The sequence below is a fragment of the Castor canadensis genome, chromosome 15 (assembly GCF_047511655.1).
Source record: "Castor canadensis chromosome 15, mCasCan1.hap1v2, whole genome shotgun sequence".
Taxonomy (NCBI): domain Eukaryota; kingdom Metazoa; phylum Chordata; class Mammalia; order Rodentia; family Castoridae; genus Castor; species Castor canadensis.
The window spans coordinates 97,081,384-97,099,216 of NC_133400.1; the positions used below are offsets into that span (position 1 = coordinate 97,081,384).

At 40.0% G+C, this 17,833-nt stretch overlaps 1 protein-coding gene across 13 annotated transcripts in view; it reads right to left on the reverse strand.

Annotated features, from left to right (window-relative positions):
- Positions 1 to 17,833, reverse strand: part of Ryr2 (ryanodine receptor 2) — a 591,935-nt gene that overhangs the window by 125,911 nt on the left and 448,191 nt on the right. For 12 of the 13 annotated variants that reach the window (XM_074056805.1, XM_020157460.2, XM_074056803.1 and 9 more), the window contains 6 exons: positions 13,224 to 13,301; positions 11,491 to 11,566; positions 8,277 to 8,400; positions 7,688 to 7,803; positions 3,513 to 3,577; positions 848 to 969 (listed from right to left, as the gene is read on the reverse strand). In XM_074056805.1, the coding sequence (XP_073912906.1) occupies positions 848 to 969; positions 3,513 to 3,577; positions 7,688 to 7,803; positions 8,277 to 8,400; positions 11,491 to 11,566; positions 13,224 to 13,301 (581 nt within the window). The remainder of the gene's footprint in view (positions 1 to 847; positions 970 to 3,512; positions 3,578 to 7,687; positions 7,804 to 8,276; positions 8,401 to 11,490; positions 11,567 to 13,223; positions 13,302 to 17,833) is intronic. The other variant, XM_074056802.1, reaches the window with a different exon arrangement.

Here is a 17,833-nt window from a genome sequence, read left to right on the forward strand (position 1 = left end):
TCAAGGGCAAGGAAAGCCTGCCTTCTCTCTGGTTTTCTGCTGTATGTAAGTTCCTTGCTTTTACAGAAATTTTGTTCAGATACATTCTACTTTGAGTAATGTAATAATAGTGATGGACTTACTCAGCAATCAGTTGTCATGTGCACTAAGCGCTAACAGAACTGGGAGCAGAGCGGACCCCAAAACCCCAGCAGAATCACAAAACCTATAAAGAATACTTGGGTGTTAAACACAAATGGGAAGGACGTCCAGACGCCAGGTTGCGCAGTGTAGAGAAATGTTTACCAAGGGTGTATCTGTACTCCTTTCCCTTCCAGGATGGTCATTATTTTAATACTATTGTTCAAATTCAGTTTATATAAGTAAGATTTTGCCTTCTGAAAAAATAAAGGCCGTGAAAAATAATAGATTTACAGAAATATTAAATAAACTAAGGTTAAAAGCATCATTCTTCATAAATACTAATATGGTAATAGATTCCTTCCATGTATGGATTATGGGTTTTTTTATTGTTCTTTTTGTTGCTCATTTGGGGTTTTTTTGGGGGGGTTCAGGGGAGGGAGGTTGACCCTGGAGAGCAAACCCTTATAGATTCTGTTTTGTACAATATTTTCTTTTTTCTGTTTGGCAGTACCTTTAGCAGCAATAAACTGAACACACAGGGCACATACCATAATCTCCAGAAATGGTCCCTGTGACCATCTAGTATTAGATTCCAAGAGAATGGGGACCAGAGGATTGGGGAGGAGACCCTTCTCATGGCCCCCCTTCAAGGTCCCCATGTCCCCTGCCCCAAATGCACATAGAGGGAGCTCAAATAATGGGCTTTAAGATTCTGGCTCTTTACCTAGTTACCATCTCTTTCTCTTTGTTGGATGCGTGTCCTCCGGAGCGCAGAGGCCTGCTGGCTGCAGACAAGAAGTACAAGCGGTGGTTTTTGAAATACTGATCAATGAGAGGAAGAACGACCTAAAAGAAAGGAAAAGAAAACAGATCTGTGGGGGGTGAGTAAGCACCTCAGCTCAGAGCAGTCAGAATTGTATCCCATGTCATAGGCCCTGCAGCCAGGCCCTGTCAAAGGATGTCCCTGAGTCTCTGCTGTATCCATTTTGGGTGTGTGCATGCGGATTGCGGGGGTGTAGGTGTGATGATGGGGAACAAGCAGACTCTCAACAGTCTGGAGTTAGTCTCAGCATTTTCTCAAAATGAGGCATACTCAATATTTCCATACAATATTATTCAATCCCCAACAGACTCCAAAATAACCTTGCACTACGGCACACTGAGTCCCTACTATGTGTGAGGGTTGTAAGAGATGCAGCATCAGCTCATCTGTCCTACATCCCCTTTCTGCACAGACTTAATCCTGCTGGCCCGGCTATCCTCCCTCTGTCCACTCACACTGCCATTCCCCTGAGAGAAATGCTCTTCTCGCTTCCTGTCACCTCCAGGGACCTCAGCTCAGTGGCACTTGAGGGAAGAAACTTTGCTAAGCTCCACACTGGGGAAAAGTCACCTTCTCAGCTCTTCCAATAGCTTTGGCAATCTTGCATTTTGCATGTATAGTTTTGGATTGGAGCCTATGAAGTACAAGAGAGCAGGAAGCATCTCTGCTTTGCTCCCATCATCGCCTCTCCTGGCCCCGAGGCCTGCATGTGGTCTGTTTTGCCTCCAGTGGACTTTCCAGAACATAGGACCCTGCCTGTTGGGCTCATACCAAGTACTAGATGAGTGTGTGTTGAATGAATATATAAAAATGATAAGAGGCAGTACCAGTATTCGAGTCAAGTATGTTTAATTATGCTCTTTTTCCTATAGCTATAAAAGTGAGTAATACACAAGCTTTTATCTATTGTCCTTAAAAGCTATAATATACAAATATTGCCTGAATTTAGTTGTTGGCATATAGTTGGTGTTCAATAAATAAGGGGAATGAATGAATTACAGACTTACTAGAAATTAAGCCCCTTCATGTATCTGTAAACAAAACTATCAGCAGCACTGAGTAGGTAGCAATATGAAAGTACATATATAGAGAGAGATAGATATAACATATATTATAGACATGTTTTTATATATTTATAGTTTATATACACATGGAATTGGAGTTGAACTCAGGGCCTCATGCTTGCCAGGCTGGCACTCTAATCACATTCCCAGCCCTTTTGGCTTTGGCTATTTTGGTTATTTTGGAGAGAGGGTCTCACATTTTATGCCTGGGACAGTTTGGACCACAATCATCCTATTTGTACTTGTCATGTAGCTGGAGTGAGAGGCATACGCCACCACAGCCACCTTTCTGTTGGTTGAAATGGGGTCTCATTAACTTTTTCCCAGGCTGCCCTAGAGTCACAATCTTCCTGATCCCTATCTTCCCAACAGCCAGGATTAAAATGTATATTTTAAAGGCATGTTTGAGGCAACAAATATACAGCATTCTGATAACTGGCTATCAAGGGGAATTACAATTGACACAGGCTGGAAGTGATCAATCAATTTATTTATCATTAACACAAATCAAAAACCAAATCTTTAAATGGATGGAACAGACTCTGAATGCTATGTAGATAGAATAAAGAAGACAAGAGAAATTTTTGCAGTGAAGAGTATAATCCAAAAAATGTAATAGAAGTCAAATATTAACCAAAAAGCATGCCATTTTAAAATCCGTAAAATGCAGTATTTATAGCAAATGACGTGTAATTATCACCAAATGCAAGAACACTGAAAGAAAGTTGGCAGCAATAATCAGGTCTTCATATTAACTGCAAGGTAGTGTAAACAGGAGTGCTAACTCAAGGCCATTGTGTCTCTGTGACTATCCCCAGGCCATAGTCTATTGCCTAACATGGATACAATAAATTCTGAAGAACTGAAGGTACCCAATATGGAGGCTTTGCAACCCTTAATCTCTTTCCCTTCTTGGCTGAAAGGAAGTGTTGAAAGCTCCAGAAATGTAGCAATCCTCAACAAATCCTTATAAAATGGAATTGATAATACTGACAATGGGATATACTTTGTGTATGAACAGTGGATCCTCTGAGACTGTTTCCTTGTCTGTAAAACGGTAGGACTGGGGTCCCACGATAGAGTCACACTAAAGATTCTTGTCACGTGTACATTGACAAGTTAACTGATGCTTCCCTTCCTTATAAAAGGTTCATATAAAATGCTACATCATAACATATTCAAATGTTAAGAAGTGGAAGTGTTTCATCTTTGACACACGAGGAAGCCAAAGAATCAGAACTTTTTGACTTGGATTGCCTCTAGCAGCTAAGTCATTTGAGGAATACAGTAGAAGGAGCTGAAGGAGCTGAAGTGTGACTAAACACGCTGGCAGAAAATCGCTCCCCCATGACTCATGCTGTTATTTCTGTCAGCGAATGTTTACTTGGTAGTGAAACGAACATTTATAGATAAGCACATTCTGGAAAGAGGCAAGGATCTAATGAGAGTATTTTGTAAACACACATATTGAAGCAAAAAACAAGATGGATTGTATACTGTACTTTGGCAAAGAACTTGATTTCTTGTTCATAGGGAAAGTGTTCTCCCTTGCTTCTGCTGCCACCATCTGTAGAAAGAAAGAGTTTTTAGGTACTTGGTATGCTTCAAATATTCCAAGATGGTTACCAAAACACAAAGTTTAGAATGCTTTGCTGAATATACTGTCTCGCCAAACTGAATAGCCAACCAAAAACAGAAAGGCTAACATCAATTAAGAAAAAAAAAAGATCTTTTAAATTACTCAAATCCAAACATAAAATCTATTGACAACAGCCCATACTTATGGTCACAAGCACAAATACACCTTACATAGCCTTGATGTCTTATTGACGTGTTGGGAGAAATTGGAATAAAGTCAAAATCCCACGTCTCCAGGAATCTTCAAGAGAGGAAGGTCACAGAGGGGAGAGCAGTGAGTAGAAGTTAAGTGTGCGTAACTGGCAGGTTTTGACCCCACCCTGAGTCAAGATGTGGCTGGCAGTTTCTGATTTTAATAGACCGACTGAAAAGCTACAAGAAGCCAGTGCCTGTGGTGAGGAGGAGCTAACAATTTTAATATTACACAGCAAAATTAGCATTCTGGGGAAGGATAAAGGACTTTCCACCTATGTCAAAAGATAATTTCAATAAGGGAAGCAGAAATACATTTTTTTCCCTGTGGTTTTGAATATGAGTCAAGGTTAAGAACTGATTGACCTCCTGCACTTAGCTTAGAAGTTGGCCTCTGTCACCTTCTTTGTGCATACAAAAGAGGTAATAATGACACCAGTGACCATGACAGTATGAAAAACAAACTGAAGAGCTAAAAAATTCAGACTTGGATAAAAGATTTTGTAAGTAGAGTTTCCAGATTTTATAAGACTCTAACTTGTTTCTGCTTGAAAAGTAGAATTTCTTTTGTAGTTAGAAATAAAAATAAAAACACTTTATCAAATATGAGACATAAATTCAGGGAAGACAGGTAACACTTGATAGTATCAGATCAATGTCCTCCTCATGAACAAGTAAGAAAATGATGACTTTTTAACACTGAGAAATATTATTTTTGTATTATTTTGGCATTAAATCTCTCTCAAGCACATTAAGCAAAACAGCCAAATTCTTATAAGGGACTGTCCCATGTAAAGTATGTCAAGATAGAGTTTTGTACACAGCCAGTCAAATCTGCTTTTATTTCAAGGAATTAAATAAGCAATATCCTTTCTTTCATTACACATGTTAACAAAAATTCTTATGTGCAGAGCATGAAAAAGATTTGGAGAGATTCTGGTCTATGGTATAACAAAAAAATTAAAGGCCAGGCATGGTGGTACATACCTGTAATACCAGCTCCGTGGGAGGCAGAGACTGGAAGGACTGCAGGTCAAGCTTGGCCCAGGAAAACGTTGACATGACCCTAACTCAACCAACAAGCCAAGTATGGTGGAACAGCCTCCAGCTACATGGCAGGCTTAGGTAGAAGGGTCATGGTCTAAGGCTAGCCCAGGACAAAAACTGAAGACTCTAACCAAAAATTAACTAGAGCAAAAAAGGGATGGGGGTGTGGCTCAAATGACAGAGCACCTGCTTGGCCAGTGCAAGGTCCTGAGTCCAAACCTGACTACAGCAAACAAAAAAAAAAAAAAGAAAGAAAGAAAACTGCACAGCAAGTCCTTACTATCATAGTAACTTAGATCTAAGAATGAATAAATTAAAACTATCCTAAAAAGTCAAGGAAAAAGGAGAAAGAGATAGAGTGGTTTTATTTGTAATTATGAGAGAAATTAAAATAAATGAAGGTTGTGACCACCCCAGTTCTCTGCCTGTCCCTCTAACAGAGGAACTCAGGGCCATCTGAAGAAGGACATGCCACATCAGAAACTGAAGAACTGTTTCTTTGCTGGGCTTAGTGACTGCAGACTTTGTTCCCCGGTGTTGTAGCTATAAGATCCTCTACTAGGAAGAGATGAAATGTACCAGCCCCAAGAACAATCCTTGGAGGGGATGCCTACCACTCCCCGTGCACACATACTGCTGGTTCATTCCCACCCTTCAAATGTGTGTTTCTGTGCTCCAAACGATGGTAAAAAATTAATAATTTTCTCACTCCTTTCTCCAAATGAATTTTTCTCTCTTTGCTGGCCCAAAATATTTCGTCTTAGAGTTGATACCCTTCTAATCCCTTTCAATGGAGATCAGAATTTTCAATATTCAACTTTATGCCTGAAAGTCTCAAAAATTACCCCAGCCTCATGTTTTGTTCTTGGGTTGAAATTCATTCATTCAAACTAATTTGGCTGCTTGTTAGGATCAACCAGGAATCTTATTTTTCATAATTATATATGAGTGACGGGGAGATTGTGCATCATAAATTAATTTGCACAGTTAGATTTCATGTTTAAGAAGAGAGCAAAAGGGCAGCATTTGGACTGTAAATAAAGGGAAGGCTGAAAGAAAACTAAGCTGTTTATGAGAATGACAGTCGACTGGAATATCTTGAATCCCACTCAGAAATTCCACTCAGGATGCAGGTGGCCACGAACAAGAAAATACCAGAGCTCAAATTTCTATAAACTTTAATCTGATGTTGGTCCAAAGGCTAAATTTAAATCCTAAGAAAAACAGCAATTAAGGGTTGAGGGGGATCATCTCAGAGGAAATGTCTTGAAGGAAGGAAGAAATGAGGACTAGAAACAAAAGCAGAATCAGGCATGGTGGTACATGCCTGTAATCCCAACTACCCAGGAGGCACAGGCGGGAGGATGGCAAGTTCCAGGCCTGTCTCAAAAGCAAACTAAGGACTGGGCATGGTGGCACACACTTACAGTTCCAGCTATTCTGTAAGGTGAGATTAGAAACATTGCAACTTGAGGCATCCCAGGCCAAAAGGTTAGTAAGAAAGACCCCAGCTCAACCAACAAGCCAGGTAGGGAGGTATGTGCCTCTGGTCCTCGCTATGTGGGAAACACAGGCAAGAGGATCACATCCAGGCTGGCCAGGGCAAAAATATCTGAAAAATAACTAAAGCAAAAATGGCTGGGGACATGGTTCAAGAGGTAGAGCACCTGTGTAGCAAGTGCAAGACCCTGAGTTTAAAACCAGGACCACTAGATAGATGAGAGATAGATAGACAGACAGACAGAGAGATGATAGATAGATAGATAGATAGATAGATAGATAGATAGATAGATAGATAGATAGGCAGATAGATGAGATAGATAGACAGATAGATGATAGATGATAGACAGACAGATGGATGATAGATAGATGATAGATAGACAGACAGATGATAGATGAGAGCTAGATAGACAGATAGATAGATGATAGATAGACAGATGAGAGATAGATAGACAGATAGATGATAGATAGATGATAGACAGACAGATAGATGATTGATAGATGATAGCTGATAGATAGATAGATAGATAGATAGATAGATAGATGAGAGATAAAAACAAAAGGATTGGGGGGTATAACTTCAGTGACAGAGCACTTGCCTAGCAGGTGAGCATGTGTGAAGCCCTGAGTTCAATTCCCAGTACCAAAGAGAAAAAAAGTAATAAAACTTTGACAGTGAAAAAGAAAATAATATGGAACCACTACAAGAGCCACACTACAAGAGCCACAGATCCGGAAGGGATCAGACGCCCTCAAGAGATTTCACCTCAGCCGGGCTGACTGAGGCAGATCAGACAATGACAGGGGTAGGGAAGGCCACCCGTGTCTGTTCCCATCTGGGGTTTATGGTCACATGCTGGTGGTGAGGTGGCACTGGGCGGGCAGAGGCTCTCCTATGCCCCATAAGTATAATGAAATATTATTCTGCATTGCAGGTGTTCCAGAATAAACACCATCCCTGGAAAAGCTGGACTAAGGCCTCCAGAATCCTGAGAATAGAAGTTTTTTTTTTTTAATCTAACAAGTAGAAAATTAATTTCATAGATTTTACTCTGCCTTAAAATTTTGATGTTTAGAAGGAAAGAATCACCTATGATAACCTTTCTAGATTCCTCCAAATTCACCACTTACAGCAACTAGTTGGTCTACTGGCCGTTGGCCCCTTCTTGGTATAGGACAGATAGGATGTGTTTGTGACATCTGGACACTCCAGTAATCTGTGCCTTTCACACCCCAATGGATGTTGTAAACATTAAGAACAACAAAGATGGGGCAACAAGCCACCGGAGCAGGTGCCTACCAAACTCCAGGATGTACTGATGGGCTTCATCCACGTAGCGAATGAGCTGCTGGAGGAAACTATAGGCAAAACGCTTCTCGATGGAGGGCGTGTCCAGCTCCAGGTCCTTGAACCCTCTGTAATGGCAAAAGTCAACTGTGGACAGTGCAGACCACGTCTCTTACATGGCAAAGTTGTGTAAAAAGAAAAACACATACATGCAGATTTTCACATTACCTAACGGTCTTGGAGCTCAAGGCAAAATCAAATTTAACTTGAAAGGAGCACTTTGCATCTCATATAAAGGTGGAGGAGAGAACCCCATTACTGTGGAATAAAATGTTGCCTTTGCGAAAGCAGGGTGTGATTTGTAATTGAATTGAATTAATTTATTCTTTGCCTAGGGATTTTGTCAAATGATGGATAGCAACTTAATACAGCAAAAGGGCCTCAGCTATGCAGCAAGCAGTTACGGGCCCTAACGTGTGTATTTTGAACACAGTAGCTCTAAGCTTGAACAGACCTGTGGCTTCATTTTCAGCTTTCAAATACCTGATGGGGTATTTGAACACGTTCTTCCGAAAAGAAGGTGGAGGAGGCAAACTTTTACCTAGATACTAGATATCCGTTGATCTGCAGAAACTTGAGGATATCCTGCGCCTTTTCCCTGTCCTTGGCTTTCTCTTTGGCGGTCAGTGTGTCATAGGGCACGAGCAGGGGATGGTTCCCACCTCCTAAGAGAATGGCAAAACAGGGACACACCATAGTAATTTGAACACAATCCGAGGTGACAGTCCCACTTAGGTGACAGCATGTCACAACAGAACTTTCGATGTGTTTAAACAACACACAGAGCACAAGAGACTCAGGCAGGCCTCTTCCTCCTCCAGTGCCTTTCGTGTCCTGGTTAATTCAGGAAAACCACTCCAGGAAAGACTGGGCACCTGCCTTGTACTGGACATTTAAACGTGAACATACAATGACTTGGAATAGCCAGCACAATAACATCCCTGTCACCAAGGAGGCAGAAATGGACACTTTCTTTTCTCTGCTCTAAGGAATTCTGAATGTGGGGAGTGGAGACAGACCAAACCCACATAAGGATCTAGTAAAATTACAGGACAAGTTTTAGGGTTTATGTTTCATTTTCTGCTTCCCAGAGGCAAAATGTACCTTAGATAAGGAATTTTTATTATAGCTCCCAGATCAGAGAGCACTTTATGCTAATATTATTTATAAATACACAAAAACTATATGTAGATATGCTAAGTTAAAAAGTTGATCCATCACAATTATGTAATATTTGACTGGTTACAAAATATTTGGCCAGTAACTCCTAGCAAGAATCGATATCTGACCTGTGAGAATTACTAAAGCATTCTGCTCTTTGAGATTTAAAAACTTTATAGCATTTAAGTTAAAAATAGCTAATAGAGAAAAACATTTATAAATTTTTAATTTTTAAATTTTTTTGTAAAATTATAAGATACTGTTAATCTCAGATAAAAAGATCTGATAATAGAGAGTGCTATTAAAATAGTAACAAACAGAATAGCTTGGTGTATTGTCAAAACTTAAATGTCATAAAACATATATAAGTGCTATATTATTGTGTGGGATGCGAAATTATCCTGAAATACAACGGCTAAGGGATTTTGAGAAAGAAAAACAGAAAATGAGTATTTTGTTTGAATTATGATAACATTATCTATCCAATTCATTTCCACAGTAACTGACCCAGAACTACTAACACAATCACAAATGTTGAATTTGACTTCCTAGTAAACAAGCCAGCTGAAGTACAAAGCTGTTGCTCTGATTTTTAAGAGCTGGCTTTGTGTGAGCGTGCCACCTGCAGAAATGCAGTCGCCCACCCAGTTTTACAACCATCAGGTGACGCTCTGTAGTTACAGTGCCAAGAAAAGCACAGCATAGCAAGGAGCCAGCAGCAGAAAACAGCTGTCAGAAGATAATGCTGTGAGACATCCTGTGAACAGCAAGAGGACATAGGCATGTGACTTGTGTCAGGATAAAAGATGTGATTTAGCAGGATACAGATGTGAAAAAAATTTCATTGAGTAATCAATAAGCACCTATTTCAAACTCCATTATTACATTCAGTTCTAGGGAATTGTGAGTTAATTTGGAGGAGGTGGGGAGAGGGAGAAAAGGAGAGAGGAAGGGGAAGAGGGGGAAACCAAGGAGAGAGAGAGACAATATGAATGAATAAATGAATGAATATGAATAAGGTCTATAATTTAAAACCCCCAAGAACTCAAAGTATCTCTGACTCTGAAACCCTTCTTAGCTTCTCAGACCACTGCTGAACTAGAATTAGAACTAGCTAAAGGGCAGACACATATTCTGAAGTCAGCCTGGCAGATCAACAGCTTAAGGTCTTTGCTGTGCCTCTTAACAGCAGTGTGACTGGGACTACCGCTGGCTCTTCCAGCCCTCTTCCTTCCCTCTGATAACTTGGGTGCAGGTGTTTTGTGTAGAGGAACCAGCTGAGTAGGGGTAAATGGATATTCAGAAAGCCCTTCATGCTGCCTCAAACATACTAGCCCTGGCTCAAGAATGTGTTTATATGGAAGGGCAAAGATTCCCTCATCTGTCTTCAGCTTCCACAGTTGTCTTGGCTACATGACAAATTACCACAGCACAAATACTTAACATGGCAGTAGAGAAAGAACAGAAAGGAAAGCCAGCTCTTGACATTTTTTCACTAATTTGGGAGCACTGATAATAGTTTGGGGACTTTCACTCCTTATTTCTAACTTATTTCCTCCCTCCCTCCCTCCCTTCCTTCCTTCCTTTCTTCCTTCCCTCCCTTCCCTCCCTCTTTTCCTCCCTCCTTTCCTTCCTTCCTTTCCTCCCTCTCTTTCTTTCTTTCCCTACTTCCTTCCTTCCTCCCTTCCTAGCTGCAGTGGTGGAGATTGAGCCAGGCACCTTGCGCATGGTAGGCAAGCACTCCAGCACCAAGTTATAATCCAGGTATCACTCCTTTGTTTCTATTCATGAGGCAAGTTCTCCTCATGGTGCCTGACTTCCTCCTAACCCCTCCAAAATTCCTCAAGTGCACTGTGAGAGAACCGAAGATCCAATGACCAAAGCAAGCAAAATAGGAATTTTCCTGCAGATTTTTCTAAAGCAGATTCATCTTCTGCAAACAGATTCAGGGATGATAAGACAGCAGAATAGCTGAAAATGAAATGGTGCAGTTTTGCCATGGATTTTCTGAGTATCTCTGACTTTGACGCATATACACAGTTCATAATACATGCATAAACTGTGCCAAAGAAATAACCATGGAAGAGACCATCAGTGTTGGATGCACTAAATTGAAAATGTTGGTGCTAATAAAATTTGCAAGTTTTATGTTTAGAAAAGGAGAAAAGGACAAGGACAAGCATATGAGAGAAACGTAAGCAGACCAGATGGAAGAAAAGAGACAAAGGTAGCAAATAAAAAGGGGTGAGGGGGAAAGAGATTCAAGTTGAGAGATTTGAGTTGGAGTAAGGACCGGGGTGAGGGGAGCGGTCCAAGTGTCTGGTACTTGGATATCAGTCAAAGTATACACATGGATATGCCAAAATGGCTGGAAGAAAACCGTCACAATTCTGAGACACAAGGAAACACACACAAGCTGTCAAGAAATTCTGGAATTTCCCCCTTGCATCTGATGCAGGCACATTTGACACTTTCTAATAAAATGAAGGCCTTATGCGTACTTGTGCTAAAAAGACTAATTATTTCACCCACATCACACACTCCCACAGTTAAGCTCTGAGTGCTTTTGAGTGGAGGCTTTTAGACAACCTCACCTTTGGATTCCAGCTCGAGTTTCTTCTTCTTCGCCCATATGTTGTGGTAGTTCTCAGCCATCATTTCCGCCATTGCCTAAAACATACCAAGTACTTAGGAGCTAACTTACGCTTCAGTGAGTGGGGAAGGGTGAATCTGCTTTCTAATATGCAGTCAAAGCATGCCTTAAGTAAATGAAACAGAGCATTAGCACCGAACCACTTTAAAAAGATAATCAAGTGCAACTCTCATATTGGAATTTGAATTCCACAGAATTTTACTGATTTATGAAAATCCACAGTCAGCAAGCAGAAGAGGGAACTTTGATAGGCGTGCTCACTGCTATTCAAAATGTTTAAATGCATACATGTACACACAGATATGTGTGTATGTATATATATTCATATGCACACATATACATATATGTGCACATTTTCTTAATTCAGTAATGGAACTTCAAAATAACTCTGGATTTAAGCATAAAATATTCTTATTTATAATTTCTTATTTTAATTTCCAAAGCTTTAAAGGACAATGCAAACCTTATTAAGCAATGAATGCAAAACAATGTTAGCTGGAGAGTCTAAATATTTTACTTCCAAGTCGTTCTCTGATCAAACTGGGTGAGAGACATTGACCAAGCCACATTACCCTCTCTGTGGCTTTGTGGATTTTGGTAAAATCACCCCTATGGCTCTTTTTACCTTTGATATTTAAGTTTACTATGTTACATCCTTACAGGAACAATGACAAAGAGCAAACCAAACAATTCAACCATGCACAAAATTCATATTTATATCTTTATTTCTCTTGGATATAGTTGTATCATATTGACCTACTAAGTATGATCGAGGATACAAGTTTTATCTCTCACTCAAATCAGCCATTCCAAAGTAGATTCCTTAGTGACAAAGGAGGCTGTGATGGAGCAAGCCAAATACCACCAATTTATTTGGATGGACAATCTAAAAGACACATTCTTTAATGAGTAATTAAGGTGAATCTTGGGCAGAGCCTTGTTAAATGTTTACTCCTCTTATATATAGCTAGCTAGCTACACTGGGCATTTGCAGGGGATCAGTCCTAAGGAAAGCATGTTAAGCATCCTTGCAAAGGTTGAACAGTAGTCTCTCTTGTTCTGCGTATACTTTGTAAGATGCCCAGTGGATGGCTGAAACATGGAACAGGAATCAGTCTTCTATGTCCCATGTGTCCTGCACCCTTGTCATGTAGTGCCAGACTTGATTTGTCCTGTGTTTTGTCTCCTGGGACCTTCACTGCATCTCTTCTCTTGTACTTTGGGGCCATTAGTAAAATAACAGTCCTTTAACAAAAGCATGGCAATACCATGCCAGAGGAACTGATAACCCAGACAGCCACTAAGTCCTTAAGGGAAGGACAGAGGATGGTTCCCGCCCAGGGTGGGACAGAGCAGCATTGCACCACTCAGGATGGAATGTGATTTAAACCTTATGAGTTGGTTCTTTCTGAAACTCTCCACTTAATGTCTCAGACTACAGTTGGATAGGAGTAACTGAACCACCAGGCAGTGAAACTACAGACCAGAGGGGACTCACTGTGTCAACTTTTAAGGTACTAAAAAGCTAGACCACAAAATTGCTATGAACTCTATAGTCCCATTATATGATCACCAGGCTCAAACCATTCATGGTACAAAATACATGCAGGAAACTGTCACGATGCTATGCTTCCTAGAAATAAAACAGACAGTATTTGTTAATAAGTAACTCACGTGTAGGTCTCTGGACAGTGTAACATTGCTCATGTCAATCGCTCGGGGACTGTAACCATGGGCAGCATCAACAGAAACCTAGATTATTTATATTAAAAAAATCAATGCCACATCTCAAACCCTGCAGACCTGCAGAGAGACTTAATTGACACGTTAGTAACATAAGGCAAATACATTTCCAAACACAATGTTTTCTCTGACAAAAGCAGCAAATATCTACGCAAAATGAGTCCAAAGATATATCCAGGGATTAAATTCTATTTGGGTATCTGACAATTACCTATGATTAAACAGTTCATCCTAATATCTTAAGGATGAGAAATCCCCCAAAATTAATAATCATAATTCAACAAGTTGCACAATGAATTCCAAATTCCACCATGTTCCCTTACGCAAAGGATCACTATATTCTTCACTTTCTTACAAATCCTATTTAGATGCAATGAAATTGTCCCTTTCTCAGCCAAACAATAGTGACTCAAAGGAGTATTTACAAATGTCCTGGTGTGTCAAAGGCTAGGCAAAAAAGAACCAGCTTTCTAATTCTGAAAGCAGATCACATGGTATCCATCGGTTGACTAGGAAATCCTGGACGACAGAAGACGTTAGTTTCTAAGTTGCACATTTTAAAAAATGAAATGTATCTCCTTGGCTTAGCTTTCAGAAAGCCTCATTCTCATCCTGTGCACTTACTTATCCTCTCAAAGGCACAGAAACAAGCTGAGGTCCTGCCTATGAATCTGAAGTTTTCTGGGTATATTCCACAGTTGGGTATGTGCTCTCATGGGAAAGGCTCTGAGCCTAAAGAGAAAAGATATAATATAGCACAAATCCATGCTTGTGAAATAAAAGGCCAACGTGCTACAGATAACAATGAGCTCGAGAGAGACATTCAGGTCTCTGGTTAGTTTTGACTGAACCCCAGCTTCTGGGCTTCACCTCACTCAGGACCTCCGACAACACAATGTGTGATACAATCACTAGACTAAGATGAGGTTTAGGTTTGCATAACCCAAGCAAGTGTGAGGTTCAATGTGAAGTGTACTCCTTTCCTACTATCTTTGCTCTAACTCTGAAAATTAGCATTTCTGCTTGTTTAAGCTCCTAAGGAGTTGTCTTTCTGTCTCAATCTCACCATCCTCTGATCCACCTTACACTATTTCATCCAAATTGTATTTCAAAAGACGATTTTGTTATTGTTAAGTGATAAGCCCTATCACTGTACCATAATAATCTGTGGCAGGAGCTAAGACTCATTCATCTCATGTTCCCAGAGCTTGGCACAGGCCAGCTGATACCAAGTTTAGGGTTTTATCAAATGATTCTTGATCTCACAGATATTAAAATATGGCCTATGTGCATCTTAAAACTGATAAAAAAACAGTATTTGGCTCTGTGAATGTCACCAAATAAATTAATAAACTAGAGCTCATCTCAAGACCTTCATTTGTTTTTAAAATGTAGTTTCCTTTCCTCTTAGACATGTTCCCTATATAACTGAAAGTCATATAGTTCTATCTTTAAGTTCTTATGGCGAGTTTAAGAATGGAAGCAAATATTTGTTCCTTCAGGAACAGGTCCCTTTTATGTTTTTTATTACATTTTTCTTCTTCAAATGCATAGAAATCAGAAAACTGGCCAAGTCTTATACAATGTTCTAGAATATGTGCCATCTGGATGTCTATTAAGCACATTGGGTGTATGGTGTCATTTAATCCTGAGGTATCTTTGTTGATTTTTTCATCTGGATGACCTATCTATTGGTGATAGTGGGGTATTGAAGTCTCACACTAATATTGTGATGGGGTCTGTCTATGCTTTGAAATCTAGTAGTGTTTGTTTAATGAACTTGGGCATATATAAGTTAAAAATTATTTCCTGTTTAAAAAAGCCATAAACTTCAACATTAACTCTAAACTTATTAGCACTCATATAAACAACAGCAACTACCAAGTGAGTGGTTGTTCTGAGCAAAAGTCATAGATGACTTCATTCAATCACCTCCAATGCCTCTGAAAGTGGCATTACTTTTTGCCACTTTAAAATGAGAAAAAGAGTACCTTGAGAAATTAACCTAAAAAGTCATACATTACAGTGCACCCTGTAGTAGTAAAGAAGAGACTCAAGTTTTGAAAGTGATTCTAACTCCAAATCACTTATCACAGTCTTTAAAATGGCACCCATGGTCCACTGTCTTGTATGACTGGCCCAAGATCTCTGCAGGCTCTGTGTTGCTCATGGGGCTCCACCTCACCTTCCTCATCCTTGCTCTCCTCACTCACACAAGTCACACTCACACATCACAGGCGTACACTGTTTGGAACATTGTTCCTCCAAATCTGCAGAAGTCCCTCACCTCTTTCAGGTCTGTATTTAGCAATCTTGCCAAAGATACTGACCTTGAAAACTAACTCCATATTAAAATTGCAACTCACTTCCAAACACATTCCAGCTCTTCCTCTACACCCCCAGTCTACCTTTCCCTCAAAACTCTTATTTCCATAATCCACATCACATTCTAGCAGAGTATACAATTAACTTAATTGTTTCTTCACCATTAGAATGCAAACTCCATAAGAGCACAGATTTTTGTCTATCTTGTTCACTGATCTGAGAAGCTTAGAACAATGCCTGACGTGTAACATATTCTCAAAACACATATGTGGAAGGAAAGAATGAACCAGCCTCTGCCCTCCCAATCCTAGCTTGTATTTATGTATTATGTGGGTAACACTTTCATTCCCATCTCCTTCAGTCCTAGGTTCATTTTCTTAAATGGTTTCTAACTTATACCAGCAATACTGAAAAAAGAGAATTCAATAGAAGAAATTGGAGTGTGAGGGTAAAGAAGGGCTTGAAATGTTGGAAATGCCCTTTGTGCTATCTGTAGAGTTCACCAAATGGGAGCAGTCAAATTCTTCTTTAACCTCTTTCTATTACCTTCTCCTCACTCCTAACTCTGCCAGTCTGCATATAATATACTTTCACATATTCTATGAACTTGTTACTGGCATCATTCATGCCCTTAGGTTTGCATCAAATACGCAAATTATAAAACCTTAATTGGTAAGTTTCCTGAAACCAGGATTCGTGTTTTCCTGTGGTCTTCCTGGCACACAAAAGATATTAATAACATCATTCATCCACACAACAATGATAATGACAAAAAATTATGGAGGCCCAATTCTGAAATGCAAGCCAGTCATTCTTTCAGTGGCTCAGAAGCAGCACAACATAGAACACTCACAAGCTTCTTTGAAACTAGATACTCTTATCTGTTGCATTTTGAAGACGAGAAAAGCATAGCATAGAAAGGTTGACCAGTTTGCCTGAGTTCACAGACATGGCTACTTAGTGGTAAAGATGTGTTTTCAACCCCAGCCGGCTGGACCCATTCAGGCCAAGTTGACCATGGGCTGCTTGTGCCCATGGAGATGGGGCCGGGCTGCTTGTGCCCCATGGAGACGGGGCCGGGCCCCAATGGAACTGTGCTGAGATCATCAGATTCCAGAATGACACAGACATGTGTCCCTCATCCATCCATACGCCTCACTACAACCTGATGCTGTGACAAGTGACCACTGATCATTCAGAAGCGTTTGTAACCTAGTAGGAAAAGCCCATTATAATCACATGGGAAGTCAGTAACAAAGAGCAAAAGAAGACATTAAGAAGCTTATCAGGGTGATAGTTGAAAAGGAAAATAACCGGTACGAGGTTAGTAATCAAGAGATGACATTTAAAGCTGGGTATGGTGGTTCATGCCTATATTCCCAGCACTTAGAGGCTGATGCAGAGGGATCACGAGTTCCAGGCCAGCCTGGGCTACATCAAGATACCTTGTCTTAAAAAAATGACATTCTGTTTTAACATTCCAAATGTTGATTTGTGCTTTAAGAATGTTTGAGTGAAAAAGGGAGCAAGGGTTATAGATAAGTCTGTGGCATCTGCTACATTCTACTCCCCATTTCTGAGATAGTAGGAATAGTCTTTTTTTACTCTTTAGAGGTCATGGTACTTCAAAGTCTGGTCCTGGGATTTAAGTTCAAGTAGTGTAAGTCTAGGGCCTTCCCTCTTCACCTACAAACTATGCCACATGCAGAGACAGCATCGCTGTGTATGAAAACACACAGGACCTAAGAATGGATATCATAATCCACATATGTCACTTTGACGATGACTGAGACAAAGATTCTCAATAGATTCTGATTAACAGAATCTATTGAGAACTCAACGTGACAAAAAAAGTGACAGGACAAAGGGAAAGAGGAACTACATACAACATCCACAATTTAAAACTAGAAAACATAATTTTTGCTGTTAATGGAAGTGGGAGATTCTTAATTTTCCTGATAAAACTGAAAATCACCTCCATTGTGTAGAAATTTATTTGCTATCCACCTTACAGAAAAATAAAAAAGGTCATTTCTTAGTCCACACCGTGTGGTACCCTGCCCACACCACTCCACTAGTCTAATCTTTACCATTCTGTGCTATAGCAAGTTAACTTGACCTTCTCTAGGGCCATTTTTTCAGTCTTTAGGATCAGCCTGGATCTCATCTTTGTATTCTTATTGCCTTGAATATAGTTTTGCTCAACATTTGTTGAA